Raw genomic sequence first — 18,272 nt, forward strand, 5'->3', positions numbered from 1 at the left:
TTATATGTTTATATGCATCAAAGGGTTAAGAAGTGTATACGTTGTCTGTATTGTGGGATTATTTAGTAGGAGTGAAATAGTTCATTGTGAGCTCACTGGATCAGTGACATTTTGACCTCGTCTCTCTCTCTTTAACAGGTCTTCATGTGAAGGAGACGGAGGATAATGAGGCAGTGGTTTCCACGGTGATAGACCTCCATAAACTGATAACAACCAAACACCTCCCAGCTGTGCAGAGCTGGCTTCAGGTGAGAACCAAGGTTATAATAATTTAGGATTTTTCATTAGTTTTAGTTTTAATTTCGTTGTGATTTTTTGTTTTCAAATTCAGTTGGTTTTAATGAGTTTTTAGAGTGAGTTTGCTTGTTTTAATTAGTGTTTATTTATACAAGATGTGGAGACAACCCACTAGGTGCTACTACTGCTGCCAGACTTTAGAAACCATCCAGTTATATTGTGCTAATAAATGCTTGGATACAAACCATCTGCAAGGTCTAAACTCTTCTTTTTGTTTTTCTTCTGTCTTCTCTTATTTCTTGAGAAAAGCACGGATCTGTCCAACTGTCTCAGCAACAAGTTATCTTACCTTTTGTTCGTGTTTGTCTGTCTGTACTGTGTGTATATGTGTGTGTGTGTGTGTGTGTGTGTGTGTGTGTAGGTGTTCACAAAGTCCGGTGCTAACGAGCAGCTGTTGAGGAGAGCGATGGATCTGAAGAATTCTTTAGAAGCTGCTCTGCAGAAACACAAAGAGCTTCACATCGACTACAAGACCAGAAGAGTCCGTAGAGTGGTGAGTAATAATACATATAATAATAATAATAATAATAATACATTCTGACTGGTACTTCAGTCCTTTATCTCACTGACAAAACATATAGAAATGTCTACAGCAGCAACAACTGTAGCTTCAAGTAGGTTCAGAGTATCTCGTGTTCCTGTCACTTTTATTTTACTCACTGTGGCCTTCGTGTTTTCACTGCAACATGTAAATCCTGCACTGCTTTGAAAACTGAAAACTTGCTAGAAGACGGGAGAACTGTCTTTTGCACAAAAATAATGTCTTTTGTGTGGCATAACAGCAGCTATAATGCTATAAATCATAAAAAAGAGTTGAATTTCTTTAATTAATTAATTTAAGGACTGTAGGAAATTTGAAAACCTGACTATATTTTTTGTTTTATATAAATATTTTTTTTTAACTTTTGATGATTGTTTTTTATTTTGTGGGGTTTCAGGTTCAGATGGGTGAATAAAATCATTATAATCCTCTGCTGACTGTCTTAAACAGTTAAGTAATTTAAAAATAAGTCAAATAAAAGGTAAACTTATAGTTTTTGTATTAGATACAACCAGCAGTCAGAAACGAAACCAGTCAAGGTTAATGGTTCAGGAAAAAGAAACACTTTCAAGCACTGACGCTGTTTATTTTTACAAGACAAGTGCCAAGCTGATGATTTAGCTCTATACATTTATTCAGAATGTGCTGTTATAGAGCACGGCCACCAGGTGGCAGCATCCTACAGCAAATCAAGTAGGATAACAACATCAGTGTACGCTGTACAGTGATGTTGTTGGTAACTCTGTCTGATAACACAACCTCTGTGCTCCAACTTATCATTTCTGATGATATAGATGTAATATAAGATGATTTTCAGCCTCAAGGAAGTAACCCTGCACCACAATAATTCTTAGATATAGAAACAAATGTACATTTAGTTGTACCAGGCATTAAAATGAACAAGAAATTGAAGAAATAGGTTGGTCTAATATTTTTTTCCATGACTGTATATTGTAAAAAAAAATCTATACAAGAGTGGGTTTGACTGGGAACCCGACATGAGTCCCAGTGTGGCTCTAGTGTTCTTTTGTACCATCTAGTGGCTGGTAAAGGAATAGCAGCGTCTTGCTGGCTGCGTGTGGAACCAGTCAGAGCAGTCAGACCAGTCCCTTTGAACTGGAATCTCACAGTGAACTTCTCTTAAGACCTTATTGAACTCTCTGAATCTCTTATTCCTATTTCAGCAATATTAAGTGTTTAAGCTAGTTAACTAGTTAAGTTAACTCTATGGAGTCTTATAGGGCTATTTTGTCCATTTTTAAAATCTTTTTCATGTCTTTTTGTGTGTTTTTTGGTCATTTGTGTCTGTTGTTGTGTCTTTTTTAGTTATTTTGTCTTTTTTTTTAGTCATTTTGTCTTGTTTAGGTCATTTTGTGTTTTTTTTGTGTAATTTTTTAGTCATCTTGTGTCTTTTTTGGTCATTTTGTGTCTTTATGTTAGTATACCCAGGCTATCTTTATGTGTCTTTTTTGTTAATTTTGTGTCTTTTTTAGTCATTTTGTGTCTTTTTGTGTCTTCTTTGGTCATTCTTTGTCTTTTTGTGTCTTTTTTTAGTCATTTTGTGTCTTTTTTGTTAATTTTGTGTCTTTTTTTGTCATTTTGTGACTTCTGTGGGGTTTTTTTGGTCATTCTGTCTTCTCATTTTGTGTCTTTTTTTGGTCATTTTGTGTCTTTTTTAGTCCTTTAGTCCAACATAAAATGTCATTTTGAGTCTTTTTTTAACTTTCAAAACACTATCATGCTCAATAAAGAATTTTAAATGTTTTAAATGTGACCAAAGGTGTCAAATCTAACATATAAGAGGGTTCCATCCAGTTCTATCATTTGATACTAAATCTATTTGAGCTTGTCTCCAGTTTTACTTGGTATATCATCATCAAACTGAAACTGGCCTCATGGAGTTTACAGCCAGAACTTTAGAGGTAAATTTACAGTAGGGCTCCACGCTGCTTTGTTTTCTAGTCTGATGGAGGCAACAAGTCTGGATTATTTGGAGCTTTTGGACACTCCACAGGGTTAATTTGTCTCTTTTTATACAGACTCATCCCACTATTGTTGTTGTTGTGTATTATTTGCATGGTGTCTCTTCAAACGTCTCTATTCCTCCCTGTGTTTCTGGGCTCCCAGAGGGGAGTATCATGATGGAGACAGAGAGCGGGAGGATGGAAATATTAATAGTAAAGACATTTGGGAGAGGTGAGATAGCGAAGCAGAGCCATAATGCATAATGCATCAGAGACAGAGAGAAGAAATTGGGGAGCAAGGGGGAAGATGTAGCCATTCATTCCCTTCACCAGCACTAATGTGCCCCATGGCTTGACAGCTGATATGTCTATCTGGCTGCCTCTATATCGAGCTTAGCATCGTCCTCCTTCTGTTGGAGCCGGCCCCAAAATGGAGGCCGGAGCTAAGCAGACCGGTGTGGCCGTCTCACACTAATTGAGAGGGTTTAACCCTTAATAGGACACTCATTGAAATACTTGCAAATTCCAAATTTTAACCCTAGAGAATATTGGAGGATATTACATACTGCCAGAATGTGTAAAAAAACATACGGACCAGAGGGAGGGGGGTCATATTTTGAGAAAAAAGTTTATGAGATTAAAGTGGCAAATCTACAAGAAGAAAGTCACAGATTTATGAGATTTAAAGTGGTGAATCTGGGAGAAAAAGGTTGCTTTTTTCCCCACTTTTTTCTCGTAAATCTGCGATTTTTTTCGCGCAGATTTGCAACTTTAATCTAGTAAATTTGCAACTTTTTTCTTGTTATATAACACACTTGCAGGGCTTAGAGATAGAAAAAAAGAATAAAATCCAAGAGAAATGGACAGCAGCTGCAGTTTCAGGTTTAACCCTTTGATGCACAACATGGGTCTAAAGTGACCCGACTAAGTTTGTATGTTCTATATCTTTGCAAAAAATTATCATCATTCAGTATTCCAGGTTTTGCTCAATTAGTTTGTTTTTGATCATCATACATCCTAATTTTATGTCATGTCATTTTTATATGATTTTTAAAAAATAAAATCCCTTTTTGTATCACTACCCTTCTAATTCACAACATGGGTCAATAATGACCCATATCCAGTTTTTAGCTAAGTAGCTTACTAAGCTAACTACTTAGCTAACTTCTTGGTTAAGTAGTTAGCTAAGTAGCTTGCTAAGCTAACTACTTGGCTAAGTATTCAGCTAAGTAGCTTGCTAAGCTAACTACTTAGCTAACTTCTTGGCTAAGTATTTAGCTAGATAGCTTGCTAAGCTAACTACTTAGCTAACTTCTTGGCTAAGTAGTCAGCTTAGCAAGCTATTTAGCCAACTAGTTAGCTATGTAATAACACAAAACCTTTTTTTCTTCATAAAGTATGAGAGGCAAAATTGAAATAATGATCTGTTGCTATCAAAAACAAGATATTTAAAGAATACTTGGAACATTAAATCATAAAATAAGTTGATATCAAAAGATAGAGCACAGAAACACACAGCAAACATTAAATAACATGGGGAATGAATGAGGGTCATTTTGGACCCATGTTGTGCATCAAAGGGTTAAAGGACCAATGAATGCAAACTGCTTTATGCGTTTGAGAGGAAAAAAAGGCATAAAAGTTGTAGCGTGTGAATCCATCTTTAGCTGAACAGAGCGGCAGAGTGACAGTGACAGAGCGCCGGCCGTCTCGCTCTGCCTGGTTATCACTGTCAGGGACCAGTCTGCTGCACCAGCAGGCCCAGCACTGCGATAACCACACAACTTACAGCCCCTTTATCATAATTAGCTTTTCCTTTTTAGCCTTAAAAGGCCTTCCATTACTGGGTCCTTCTCTATCGGGCCGCTGACACACCACACGATTGGTTTCTCTCTCAACGGGCCTCTCAATATAGTCTCTCCCATAACGGGCCGGGCTGCAGAGAGAAGAGGAGTGTTATGGAGGCAGATAGAGAGGCTTGTTTATTGAATGAGAGAATGAGACAGAGGGAGGGTCGAGGGAAGAAGCATCTACATGAAGACTAGTGAAAATAGAAATGCACAAGGCCCTTTTTTTCCCAGTGCATCGTCTCTGAATATTTGAATGTTTGGTGTTGGCAGAATTTCACAAAGCTAACATGCAGCATGAGCACAAGCTGCTCATGTCGACATGTTTATTTAGTAAAATCCAGTCTAGCAGTCAACAGAACTTTTCTTTCTTAATTTGGATGAGGTCACTGTGATGCAGTTTCAGTTCTTTAAATGACGCCATCTAGTGGCTGATCTGACCCACAGCTGTTAGTGATGTTTGTGTTCTGGCTCCATGGTGCTTACATCCTACAAGTTGTCCCAACTTGGGCAATTTGGTTGCAGTCTAGGTGTATAAAAGACTTAAAAACAATACATCTTTAGTTTTGGTAACATTAAGTTGAAGGAAAGCATCTTTGCACTAACAAATAAAATAATTTAGAATAGGGCCATGTGGTCCCACAGCTGCTCATTACCAGCCAAACCCCTGCTGTTTAAGGTCACTCTCACATATCAAGTCCAGTGGACTCAGTGGTGCGATTCAGTGGTGAAGTTGCACCATTGTTGCATTTTTCATTCACGCTGTTGACACCGTCCTTCTTCTATTGGACAGAACATGTGAGAGAAAGAGCTGACACTTCCTCGAAGCAAGTTTGAAGTTTGAAGTTTTTTTTATTTTGCACAAATAATAAGACAAAAGACAAGGATAAAGAGATAACAACAAAAGGAAGGGCCAAAAGGTCTTCTACAGGGCCTCTACCTGTATTAAAATTCAAAAGTAAATTAAAACAAGTAACTAAAGTATCAGACTTTAGACACAGACTTTATTGTGTTGTTGGTGGAGTTCTATCACTTTCTATGTCGCATTGATCCACTGACCCTTAGTGTCTGGGGTCACCTCATGTGTGCTTCAACAATGTCTCGTAAAGCTGAGGACACACTACAAGATTTTTTGCCAGATTTTATCCACGATTCACAGTTTGGCAAAGTCTTCACCAGTCTGCACTAGTTGGGGACCAACATGGTCTCACAGGAATCCGTGAAATAGCCACGGAATCACTCAAATTTCCGTGAAACTGACACAGATTTCGCTACAATGCAAGTTAATGACAGTCATATCCCGTGGCTATTCCAACATACAAAGTGATTATGTACATTCACTGAGTGAATATTTGGAAAATAAAACATATATTTCTCGCTAGAAATGTGATCAAAATCCATTTTTATGCAGAAACTAAGTCAAAATGTTGTTTTTTTTCACTAAAAATGAGAGAACTGTCCGCCATGTTTTTTGTTCTGACCGCCGGGACCTTGAAAGTCACGTGACTTGGAACAAACCAATAGGAACAAATATCCATGGAATAGCCACGGGATATGACTGTCATTAACTTGCATTGTAGCGAAATCCGTGTCAGTTTCACGGAAATTTGAGTGATCCCGTGGCTATTCCACGGATTTTGAGTTAAGCGAATGCGTGGCTATTTCACGGATTCCTGTGAGACCAGGTTCCAAGGGACATCTGTTAATGTGTGAGAGAAACCGACCGATCCAACCTCGCACTCAGTCAAACATGTTTGAATCTTTTGAGCCGAATCTGGACCCAATCAGTAGTGATGTGCCAGTGAAGCCTCATGAACCATTTTCTTTATTTTCTGACTCCACTAGATGGAGCTCTCTATTGAACAAAGGGCTGAAAACACACTTGATTACCATTGCTAGAGCCCTTTTCAATGAACCAAGGGTGCCATCTAGTGGGCTCAGAAAATAAAGCAAATGGTTTATGAGGCTTCATTGGCACATCACTAGTAAAAGCTCTTCCATGGCAGAATTCTTGACACAAACTCCACCGACCTAGTGAAACGATTTTGTATCTTAAGAAAAGTGTTTCTGTAATAACACTTTTCACAGGATAAGAAAACAGGCAGCTTTCTCCTGCTCTTCTTAGAAGACTGAATGTGTTCAAAGGGAGTTTTCAGTATGAACTATGACCAGCAGAATCCCATATGCATCCGTTGAGTGCTTCAAACTGAAAACATGGGCTTGTGTTTAGGAAAGGATAAGACATGCAGACTTATTTGAACATATCTGTTTTTAAGAGTGTATTCAGTCACTCCGGGCTCCATTCATACAGACCCAGGCCTTGTTTACTGCTGATAACCCATCTTATCACTGCACAATGGATGTGGCCGCCTGTTTCTCACTGGAGATAAACAAAGAAAGACTATCCCTCTATTTCTCTCCTCCAACGCTCCCTCCTTTTCATTTGTACATTCATTCTCTGACTGTGTCTCATTCCCTCACTTGTACACCAGTAATATGTTTTTGTCTTGCTCTCTTTAACCTTATTTCACTATACCTCCTCATTATACGTTACCTTCATTTGGAGACTTAATGTTTAATGCACCTAAGAAAATTAGTTGTGCACCCCCTTGTGTTAGTTGCTTGATGCATTGTGTCTTATCAATAAGAAAAAAAATATGAAAATCTTCTGCTGCAGGCCCACCATAACCTTTCCAGACAAACAAATAAATGAATGAATATATGGATTGCCTGATCCTGTGGGTCAAGAGTGCATAGTGCTGATATTATTAAGCTGGTCAGGGATTGACCAGATGTGAGCAATCCATGTGGAATAACTTCTTTGTCATTAGGCGTGTTTCCATTAGGTACTTTTCCCTCTACTGAGCTGCTATGGGTGTGGCTTGGGAAAGGATCTGCCCAACTTCACCGGTTAGCGGCTCAGATAACGGCTAGCTAGTCGGCACTGACTGGATTTGGTTGAGACGGCGACTTTACACATTGCAGACTGGATGCTGAGGGGTTAACATCTTCTGCTCTGACTGCAGCTGGGAGAGACTGCTGCAGGAGGACTGGGCAGTTTGTGAGTGCTTTGGGACGAGGCCTGCTACTCGTTTAGAAGAGGTTTAGAACGAGTCTCCAATAACACCAGAAAAAGTCACTAGATTTGTCGCTAGTCGCGTTTTTGAAGAAGAGTCTCTAGAGGGGTCTGAATAGTCGCTAATTATAGAGACAAAGTCACTAAATTGGCTTGCCGCGTCGCTACAAAAGTACCTGTATGAGAACAGAGGCAGAGGGGAACTAACTAGTGGGCGGAGCCAAAACACTCAGCTCACTTTCCAAAAAGTACCCAGAAAGTACTCAGTGGAAACACGCCTACTGTCGTTAGAAAACACCGTGTTTTCCCTATGAGTTATATTTGCCTAGTCATGCTAGGCTAGATAAAAATGACCCCAGTGAGTTCTATCCACTGGATTCATCCAGTGAATTCTGTACAGTGAGTTCTATGCAGTGAGTTCCGTGCAGTGAGTTCCGTGCAGTGAGTTCCATGCAGTGAGTTCCGTGCAGTGAGTTCCGTGCAGTGAGTTCCGTGCAGTGAGTTCCGTGCAGTGAGTTCCCATGTAGTGAGTTCCGTGCAGTGAGTTCCATGTAGTGACTTCTATGCAGTGAGTTCTTTGCAGTGAGTTCCGTGCAGTGAGTTCCATGCAGTGAGTTCCGTGCAGTGAGTTCCATGTAGTGAGTTCCGTGCAGTGAGTTCTATGCAGTGAGTTCCGTGCAGCGAGTTCCATGTAGTGAGTTCTATGCAGTAAGTTCCATGTAGTGACTTCTATGCAGTGAGTTCTTTGCAGTGAGTTCCGTGCAGTGAGTTCCATGCAGTGAGTTCTATGCAGTGAGTTCTATGCAGTGAGTTCTTTGCAGTGAGTGTCATGCAGTGAGTACCATGCAGTGAGTTCTATGCAGTGAGTTCTACTGCTGATTTTTATTACATGACGAAAACATGCAAGATTGCAGAGCATTTTCTAAAGTCTGTGGACATGAATTAAATTCTAACAAAATCATGACATAAAAATCATTACATCTACATGTACAGTCATGGAAAAAAATATTATAACACCCTTGTTTTCTTTAGTTTATTGTCCATTTTAATGCCTGGTACAACTAAAAGTTATAGTTTGAACAAATATAATGATAACAAAAATAGCTGATAAGAGTTTAATTTAAGAGCTGATATCTAGACATTTTCCATGGTTTTCTTAATAATGATCTTGGTTATTATCAAGAAAACCATCTATTTTTTTTTTACCGTGACTGTAGGTGCAAAGATAACTGATGTGACTGCTGACAAACCTTGATGTCAATGAGTCAAAATTTGCATGTATGTGTGAAGTGAACCACCTAGGACAGGTTGACTTAAGAGAATATCAAATAGAGATATTGTGATTTTAAATTGAGACCGTGTGTCATCATGTGGCTCATATAAGTGGATGGAGTGCAGTGTTTCTGCTGTTGGAGTCAAATTGAGTCAATCATAGTGGACACAGTCTCTTTCCATCAGGCCTCTCTGATAAAGTGAAAGGAGATGGTTTTCAAATTGGAACTGATGGATCCACTGGGACTCCCTGGGTGTGTGTTGGGGGTTGATTGCTGCTTATCTTAGGGATCTGTGGACCAGCCCAGCCTCATATCACTGACCACAGGACCAAACTGGGCTACTGCACCACACAAACCCCCCCTAGGGGTCTATGAAGGGTCCCTGGACCTTCTCTGAACATCCCAGGCATCCTCTCAGAGCTTTCAGAGCTCCTCAGTAAAATGAAGAATAGCACGGTGTAATTCCACTTTGGCAGAAGGCGAGAATGTATAATAATGACTGTTTTGATCACAGATTGAGACAGGCCGGGAGGGGGAACTGAAGTCGACAGCTGAGAATAAGCTCGTTGACAGGGAAAGGTTTGGGAAGCTCTGGGCTGGCTAATAGACCTGCCAGCCTAGGTTAGTGAAATAAAGATGTCACCCTATACATCATATAAGCTGACTGCTCCCCAGAGACAAAGGGTGCGTCTATGTGTGTGTGTTTGGGGGGCTGGAGGAGTATAATGGGGTAAAGCGGCGGATAGAAGAAGCTATGGAGCGAGAGCGAGGGGAGTGGAAAGCTTTTTTCTCATTAGCGTGGGATCCCATGGGATCCTTTCTGGGTAGTAATAAACAGGAGTGCAAGGTGGTAATAGAGATGTGGGATGTTGTGGCAAATCAAGCCTTGAATGGGTCGGACTCCACTGGAAGCTTTAGGCCTAATTAGTTTGTAAATATGTTGAAATCAATCAGTGGCAGTGGACTTCCTTCAGCAGGACAAATATAAGAAAATAATGCCACAGAGGTAGTGATGAAAACAGCCACAGATTGATTTGTAAGTAAACAACTAAGGAACTTAAAGTGTGTATAAGTCCCAGTCCTTATTGGATGTTGGTCCAGATCAGTCCTGACTGCTTCAATAGACAAATCTTACCTGCATTTAATAGGAGTGCACTTTTTTCTATAGAAATTAGTCATTTTTATAGACACAAGAACATAGCATCAACTAGTGCGACATAAAACATTTGTTAGCAAGTTGCCAATACCTATCCTAGCTGTAGCTTTATGCAAATACACATAATATTACAAACAAACAGAACAGATGCAAAACATCTGTTTACTTTTGTTGTATTTGTGACCTTTGGGTAAAGGCCTAAGACAAAAAGTACAGGATCCATTGAAATGCTTTTTGAAATCATTTTTTTCTCTTGCCTTTTTAACCTCTTTTCCCAAAAATATTTTATCATACAGTATTGCCACACACAATAGTATAATGTCCCCTTCGCCTCAGTGACGTTCGTATGTATTTACTGTTTAAACTGTATTTTTTAAGGAACTTTTTTTGTCCTAAACCTAGGTCAGTGGTTTTGTAGCCGAAACTGAAACCTTTTTTTGAGTGAACCTTACATGTATGTATTACGACTAGAGGTCGACCGATATATCGGGCCGATATTTGTGTTTTTCACTTGTATCGGCATCGGCCGATACGTGCGTGTGTTCTCCGATCAATCAGCCCATTTCACTGAGCCAACAGCAGGCAAGGCTTGGTACAACATCTGTCATTCTCTAGTGAGCTGCTGCTGATACTGGAAAAAAGAAAAACACATCAAATATGTGGATCATCTGAGGCGCCACCACCTCCAGGCCTAGAACAACATACAAAAAGCAAACGAAGATCGAGCAGAATATTTTTTTTTTTTGTTTAAATTGAGACTTGTGTAACATTTGTTATCATTTTGTCATTTTTATCATGTAACTGGAGGGAGAAAAGGCAATATCGGCTTCAAGAATCGGCCTAAAAAAATCGGCAGCACATATCAGGGATCGGTTAAAACTGATGTCAAAATAATCGGTATCGGCATTAAAAAACTTGTATTGGTCGACCACTTATTACGACGTGTGTACTGTTTTTAGAAACACTGTGCTCTGTACCAGCAAAACACTCTTACAGGGGTATTTTGGGTGGTTTTGACGGACGACCTATTCCGTCCTTTAGGTTTAAGATCTTGTTGGTCATGTTGTCCTCCTTTATATACAGTCTATGTCCTAGCCTTTGGCTTTTGTCACTTATCGTTTGAGATCCACTAAGAATGCAGTGTTGGCAGGTCTCCCTTACCCCATCATCATCTACCTCTGGCCACCAAGTTTTACATTGACCTTTGACCCCAACCAATGCTTCTTAAATAATCTTTTAGTGGGTCCTGCAGGAAACCTGTCCTCTGTTTAAATGGCACAATATCATCTTATTCCGTCCACAGTCTCCTGTTACGCTTCTCAAATCTGTGTGTGTGTGTGTGTGTGTGTGTGTGAGATTTATGTGTAATATTCTGTGGAAGATGACTGTGTGTTTATAAATGCATTTGTGTATAATGTGTTCATTAAGCTAACTGTTTGTCACTTGCTCTCTCTTAAGGGAAATGTCTTGCGATAATGACGGCATTAGAGACATCGTATTCCCAAAAGACATTTCCATTTCAGCCTTAAATGTAGAATGAAATCATCTAGTCACTGAGTGTGTGTGTGTGTGTGTGTGTGTGTGTGTGTGTGTGTGTGTGTGTGTGTGCCAGGTGGGGAGCTATATTAACTTGTCAGGGGAGACAATGGAGACATCTCTTCAGGCTTTTTCACCTCCTCGTGTTCTCCTCTCCTCCGTCCTCCCTTCTCCCTCTGCCTTCCTCTCCTCCTCCTCCTCCTCCTCCTCCTCCTCTCACTGTGTGATGGTTAACCTGCCCCCTCCCCTCTCTGCCATACACCTGACTTATGGCTGTGCAGTAATAATTTGCCAGACCTTGGCAGGCTGAGTGTACATTAGCATATAAATAGCAGATGCACTGAGTGCCCATCACAGTCGACTACATTTAATTTTTGGTTTATAAGATTGAATGGGTTTTTAAACGCAGCGCCATCAAACTTGCCAAGAGACAAATGAAGTCAGGGGAGCAGTTGTCCGAGGCGGCGCCCTCACATCATTTTTATAAAGGATAAGAGTCTTATTTAAGGGGGAGGAGGGGGGAGGGGAGAGGGTGAGGTGCTACAGAAGCTGAATAAGCAGGACACCTGTGGAACAGCAGCAGACTTTAGTTCAGATCCTGTTCACACTCAGCTGTCAGTCTGTCTCTGCTGGACATGTATTGGATGTGGAAACTACAACGTTACAGGAACACAAACCATGGCTGTTACTTTGCTGCTGCACCACTCTGCTGGTTCCAGGTTCCACCATATGTGGAACCCATATAGATTGGGTAATCTGGTTCCTATTAATCCCAACGATGTTGGATGGGGTTGAGGTCCTGGTTCTGTGCAGGCCAGTCAAGTTCTTCCACTTAAATCTCTGTTACTTTTTGTCTTTGAAGTTTTGTGGCTACCCTCGGTTGGTAGAGTGGTCACCCACTGACTGGAAGGTCGGTGGTTTGATCCCTGACAGTGGGATCCTTGTTGAAGTACCCTTGGGCAAGACACTGAACCCCAAATTGCTCCCAATGCTGTGGACTGATAGACACTGGACAAAGGCTTACACACTTGAACTTCCACATATACAGATACGCATTACAGCAGTCTTTAATAAACTTTAATGCATTCTGTTTGATTTGATGTTTTACACAGTTGTATGGTAGGTTGTATCTTTGGACACTATTTTATCACATTTTATCGGTACAAGTTTACAATGTAAATGATATACGTGTTGGTTGCAGCTGTAACGTATTGCCCTTACTTAGTAACCACTTCCACCAGACCTCTTCATTTAGTTGTCGAATAACTACTTATTTTTCTTTCCTTGGCTATTTCGTAGCGTTGGTAAAACTAGCATGCCAATTTCCAAATCAGTTTCTTGACCTCTCCCCACATGATATCTGGGCTCTATGGGGACCCACGAGTCTCCTCTTTATATACATGCCAACTTTATGACAATACCTTGCAGTTTAAGGCAAAAATCATACATTTTTTGTCATTCAATAAAATGTGTTTGTGCTGGGGTCCCTAAACAGTCTTTGGGTTTCATAAATTGGATATCACTGGAAAGTTGAGACTCTTATGGCTTCACTGAAGAGACAATAACTGAGGTATCTCTTTAGTTTCTGAACTTCTACAGACATTGGTCTCGTCTGATCATTGAAAAAAGGTTTTTCCGTGCTGGTTGGTTGCAGCTGTAGTACGTATGGCCCTTACTTTTAGTCACCACTTCCACCAGACCTCTCCTTCATTTAGTTGTTAAAGAACTACTTATTTTTCTTTCCTGCCTATTTTCCCTTTAGGAAGCTGCTTTATTTTTATCTGGGAGTAAACATTGCCATTACAGTAACACATAGCCCAGCTTTACTTAAACAACTTTTTTATTTATTCTCCTCTGTTCCCCAACTATTTTTATTTCCATCTGGGCCTGTTTTTTAATGTTAAAGTTAGCAATATTTGTTTTGTCTTTTTTCCTATTACAGTGACACATGGCCCTGCTTTACTCTCACCATCACTTCTAATTTGTCTGCTAAATCTCCAGTTTCAGTTAAAGAAGCGCTTTTTATCTCCCGTGGGGAACTCTGTGTGATTTTCTCCTCGTGTGTGTCCCCGAGAATAAACCAAAGCTCTGTTAAAATGCAAAGCAGCCCCCCTATGCAGCCATGTGGGGGAATGGAGGCCATATTTTAGCCGCGCTCCCCGTCAGCAAAATGTTTCTGGAGGAAAGCTAATTCTACTGTGAGACTTACAGCTCTGCCAGGCGGGCGGACAGCACTCGATGCTATCAGGATTAAATTAAGGTGAATTAGAGACAAAGAGGCAGAAAGAGGGGGAAAAGGGATGATGTTAGGGCAGGATTTTCCTCCAGCTGGGTGATCACTTCTTAGTCTTAGGTCATTGATCAGAGCAGAATAAACCAGCCGGGATTAAAGTAGACAAGCACAAAACCTATAGAGACTATATCTGTGTGTATGTGTGTGTGTACGTGTGGATCCATTGTGCTGGGAGGATGAATAAGTGCAGCGGAGGAGTGGAGTAATGGAGAAAGTTTGCTTTGGTGTTTAAAATGTTACACTTCTGTTTAACAGCATTCTCTCAGCTTTTCTCTGGGAAATAAATAAAATCAAGTCTCAGTATCTCACAGTTGAGGGCGGCCCCGGCTCTGCAGCATCCCTCCTGAGATTAAAAGGATCATTTATAGTAATAACAGCTCTGTTTGTATCAGAGGCAGCAGGGTTTTACCTCTCTACCTTTTGTTTTCTGCAGCATTGCATTTCACATACACAGTGGGAATTACTTTTTATGTTTAAAGCGGAGGAATTAGTGGAAGTAGAGGCATATTAAGTATGGAATATGTGTTACAGCCTCTCTGAAATGAATACCTTTGAGTCATTTTCACCAATCTCATGGGAGTCACAATTCTCCAAATCCAGTTTGATTAAACATTAGACTTTAAGGTGAACGATTTGATCCAATTATTGATTTAAACTTTTTTCAGCACTGAAGGTGAAGCCATTGTTAGACTGTTAGGTCTAACATCAGAAACAACCGCAATTTGTTGATTGTCTGTGGCAATCATCTCAGTTATGGTAGCATCTATTTTTTTCACCTCAAGGCTGCTCAATGCATTAATTAATCAGCAAACACACGCACATATTGGCCGATGCTGATACAAGTAAAAGACGCAAATATCGGACCGATATATCGGCCCGTTGATGTTTTGATCCTCTAGTCCAGGGGTCTCAAACTCTCAAATTACCTGGGGGCTGCTGGAGGCAGTATCAAAATGACCAAAAACAGAAACAAAATTACAAAAAAATAGACACAAAATTACCAAAAAAGACACAAAATGACCAAAAAATACACATAATTACCAAAAAAGACACTAAATTATTAAAAAAAGACAGAAAATTATTTAAAAAAGACAGAAAATTACCCAAAAAAGACACCAAATGGGAAAAAATACACAAAATTACTAAAAAAGACAAAAAAATGTTTAAAAAAGACACAAAATTACCAAAAAAAAGACACAAAATTACCAAAAAAAAGACACAAAATTACAAAAAAAAGTAGTGCATTTTTGTAATTTGTACCTGATCAATTTATTGAACTATAAATTAACAGTTCTGTCCAATTAAACAGCAAGTAGGCAATGAGTCCACTACAGATTTCTGCTGCTAACAAGCATTCAAGCCAATATTACAAACGTCTCGGTATCTGTCTCTCAGATAAGTTGTGATGGTTAAGTCCTTTTCCACAATGCATTTAAATTAATTATAAATTACAAAGCCAGACGAGGATTAAATCCAGTGTAACAGGTTTGAGACCTTAATATAAAAAAAGTATTCATTTTCAATAGAATTCACTTCACTCATTGCCATCTTCTTCTTGTATGTTTAATATTAGATGTTGCTTTCATATCTATTTCCTGACTGAGGCCTAACCCGGCTCCTCTCAGACCACCCAGCTCGTCTCACTCTCTGTTGCTGCATTAACCACCAACTAATTAGCCTTTAATTGTTTAGTTGCTGGTTAACTGAATAGTGAGTATTGTAATATGAAGTGTTTTAATTGGTCTCTGTGTGCTGGATTAAGAGGTGTGTTCAGGGTTGTGACACGCTTAACTGACACTGTCTGATCCTGTGTGTGTGTGTGTGTGTGTGTGTGTGTGTGTGTGTGTGTGTGTGTGTGTGTGCGCTTTAGTAATCATCTAAGGACTCATCATTTGTAAACTAATTTAAACATTCTAATGGGCTTTATCAGCAGTAACACAGCAGCCTTTATATCGCTCTCTCTCTCACTCACACACACACACGCACACACACACACACTCCATTATTACACACTAATGAAAAAGAGGCCTTTGGGAATAAGGGGTTAGTTTAACGTTAGGTTTTACTGCTCCTTATAACGCTAATCACTGTTAGACTGGAGTGTGTGTCTGTGTCCTCAGCTGTTAAAGACATAGCAGACACACACACACACACACACACACACACATTTGTGTTATGGAAATGACCCCTGTGTGTATGAAGTGTTGTGTTCTGCATTGTAGCCCAGCCAATGGCTAACAACCTCACCAGGAAATTAAAAACCATAAATTCTGCTTAGCGCTGATAGCAGCTCATCACACACACACACACACACACACACACACACACACACGATCTTTGTCATCCCTTGCTCCCCTAAGCTGCAGAGATCACACAACCCTGAGGAGGAGAGTAAAGGAATGAGGGATAAACAGTACGTTGCGTTCAGTATATTTCAGTTTTTAGCTCATATTTGTGCAGATTTTAGCTTGTAGAATAAGGTTGTTGATATTCTTTATTTTTCTTATTCTCAAATAATGTAAAGATGTATAAAACTTGTTTGATATTAATCTTACAAAACAGACTGCACTGTAAAAAATGTCTGTATAAATGTATATATCAGCCAAAACAGTATTTTTTTTTTAAATTTAAAATTTTTTAAAAATACATTGCTCCACTGTAAAATACACTGGCACCGTGTTAGTAGCAAAAAATATACTGTAATATATATACAAGCCATCATTTTTGCATTAGTTTTTTTGTAAAAATACTTTTTCTAACTGTTAAATGTACTAAACACCATATCTCTAACAGAAATATACTGTAATATTTAATGGTAAAATCTTTTTTTTAAAAATGCGTTTTCATTTATAAAGTATTTTCTTGTCGATTATATGGCAAAACAACGCTTCTCTTGATGGAAAAAACTTTTATTTATAGTACAGTACAGTACAGTACAAAATTTTAGTACAGTAAAAAATGAAAAAAATCAGCCAAAACAGTATTTTTACTAAACACCATATCTCTAACAGAAATATACTGTAATATTTAATGGTAAAATCTTTAATTTATGCAGCATTTATAAAGTATTTTCTTGTCAGTTATATGGCAATAACAGCCAATTTGAATTTGAAAACAAAAATTCACGACGAAATTAAAACTAAAACTAATGAAAAATCCAAAAACTATTCTAACCTTGACACACACACACACACACACACACACACACACACACACACACACACACACACACACACACATACACACACACACGTACACGTACACAGAACTCCAGTAACTAGCTCCCTGTTCTTTCTTATCTGTCCATCAGACTGCCAAGCTGCTTTGCCCTCTGGTTTATGTCCTGTACACACACACACACACACACACACACACACATGTTTGTAGTCTCACCAGAGTGGGATATGCTCAACACACACACACAGCAGGGGAAGGATGAAGAGTTTGTCAAAACACATACCATTTTTTTTTTTTTTCTAACTTCTCTTTATTGTTTTTTTTTCCTTTCGTTCACATACAAAAATAAAGATGATGCATGTTAATTTATGCTTCAAATCAACACGAAAGAACAGAATGATAGTAGAAAAATAAAAGCAATTAAAAAAAACAACAACAAACAAACAAAAGCCCAGGTGGAGTCAAATCAAATACCAAAACAACAATAACAATAATAAGGTTTACAAATAAAAGAAAGAGATTTAAATAGTCATAATACAACTTGGAGCATGTCAAGTGTTCTAAAATTTACAGTTGTTCATTTTTCATGGGATTATATTTAGTATAATAGTCCAAAAATTGCTGCCATATTGTGTAAAAGGTATTTATCTTACCTCTCAGGGTCAATTTTATTTTATTTCTTTTTTTTCGTCATTGCACACAATACTTATAAAACTATAAAAAGCATTAGAAATATGCACAGCCATAACAGTGTGTGTGGGTGTTTAAAATGTGATATTAACACAACCTAACTACTCGTTCTCAGATGAAAGCTTCTTCAGACGGAGAGGAAGATGATGACGATGAAGATGATGATGATTTCGACGAGGTTCCAGAGAAAGAAGGATATGAGCCGCACATTCCTGAGCATCTACGAGCCGAGTATGGTAGGAGTCCAGCTTCACAAACACACACACACACGTGCGCACCTAAAACCTCCAGACACGTGCACAAATAGTGAGGTTAAGCTACAAAAGAAGAGCTGCTGTTGGGCCCTAATCTGTTCAGATCCACACACACACTCTACAAACAAACCCACACACACTCACACACGGACACACTTCAAAGAGCC

At 39.2% G+C, this 18,272-nt stretch overlaps 1 protein-coding gene across 2 annotated transcripts in view; it reads left to right on the forward strand.

The window, feature by feature from the left end:
• The window catches only part of uvssa (UV-stimulated scaffold protein A), a 42,492-nt gene that overhangs the window by 4,792 nt on the left and 19,428 nt on the right, over nucleotides 1-18,272 (forward strand). For both annotated transcript variants that reach the window (XM_059345503.1, XM_059345504.1), the window contains exons 7-9: nucleotides 139-248; nucleotides 659-790; nucleotides 17,967-18,087. In XM_059345503.1, coding sequence (XP_059201486.1) covers nucleotides 139-248; nucleotides 659-790; nucleotides 17,967-18,087 — 363 coding nt within the window. The remainder of the gene's footprint in view (nucleotides 1-138; nucleotides 249-658; nucleotides 791-17,966; nucleotides 18,088-18,272) is intronic.

The sequence above is a fragment of the Centropristis striata genome, chromosome 12 (genome assembly GCF_030273125.1).
Source record: "Centropristis striata isolate RG_2023a ecotype Rhode Island chromosome 12, C.striata_1.0, whole genome shotgun sequence".
In the NCBI taxonomy this organism is placed as follows: domain Eukaryota; kingdom Metazoa; phylum Chordata; class Actinopteri; order Perciformes; family Serranidae; genus Centropristis; species Centropristis striata.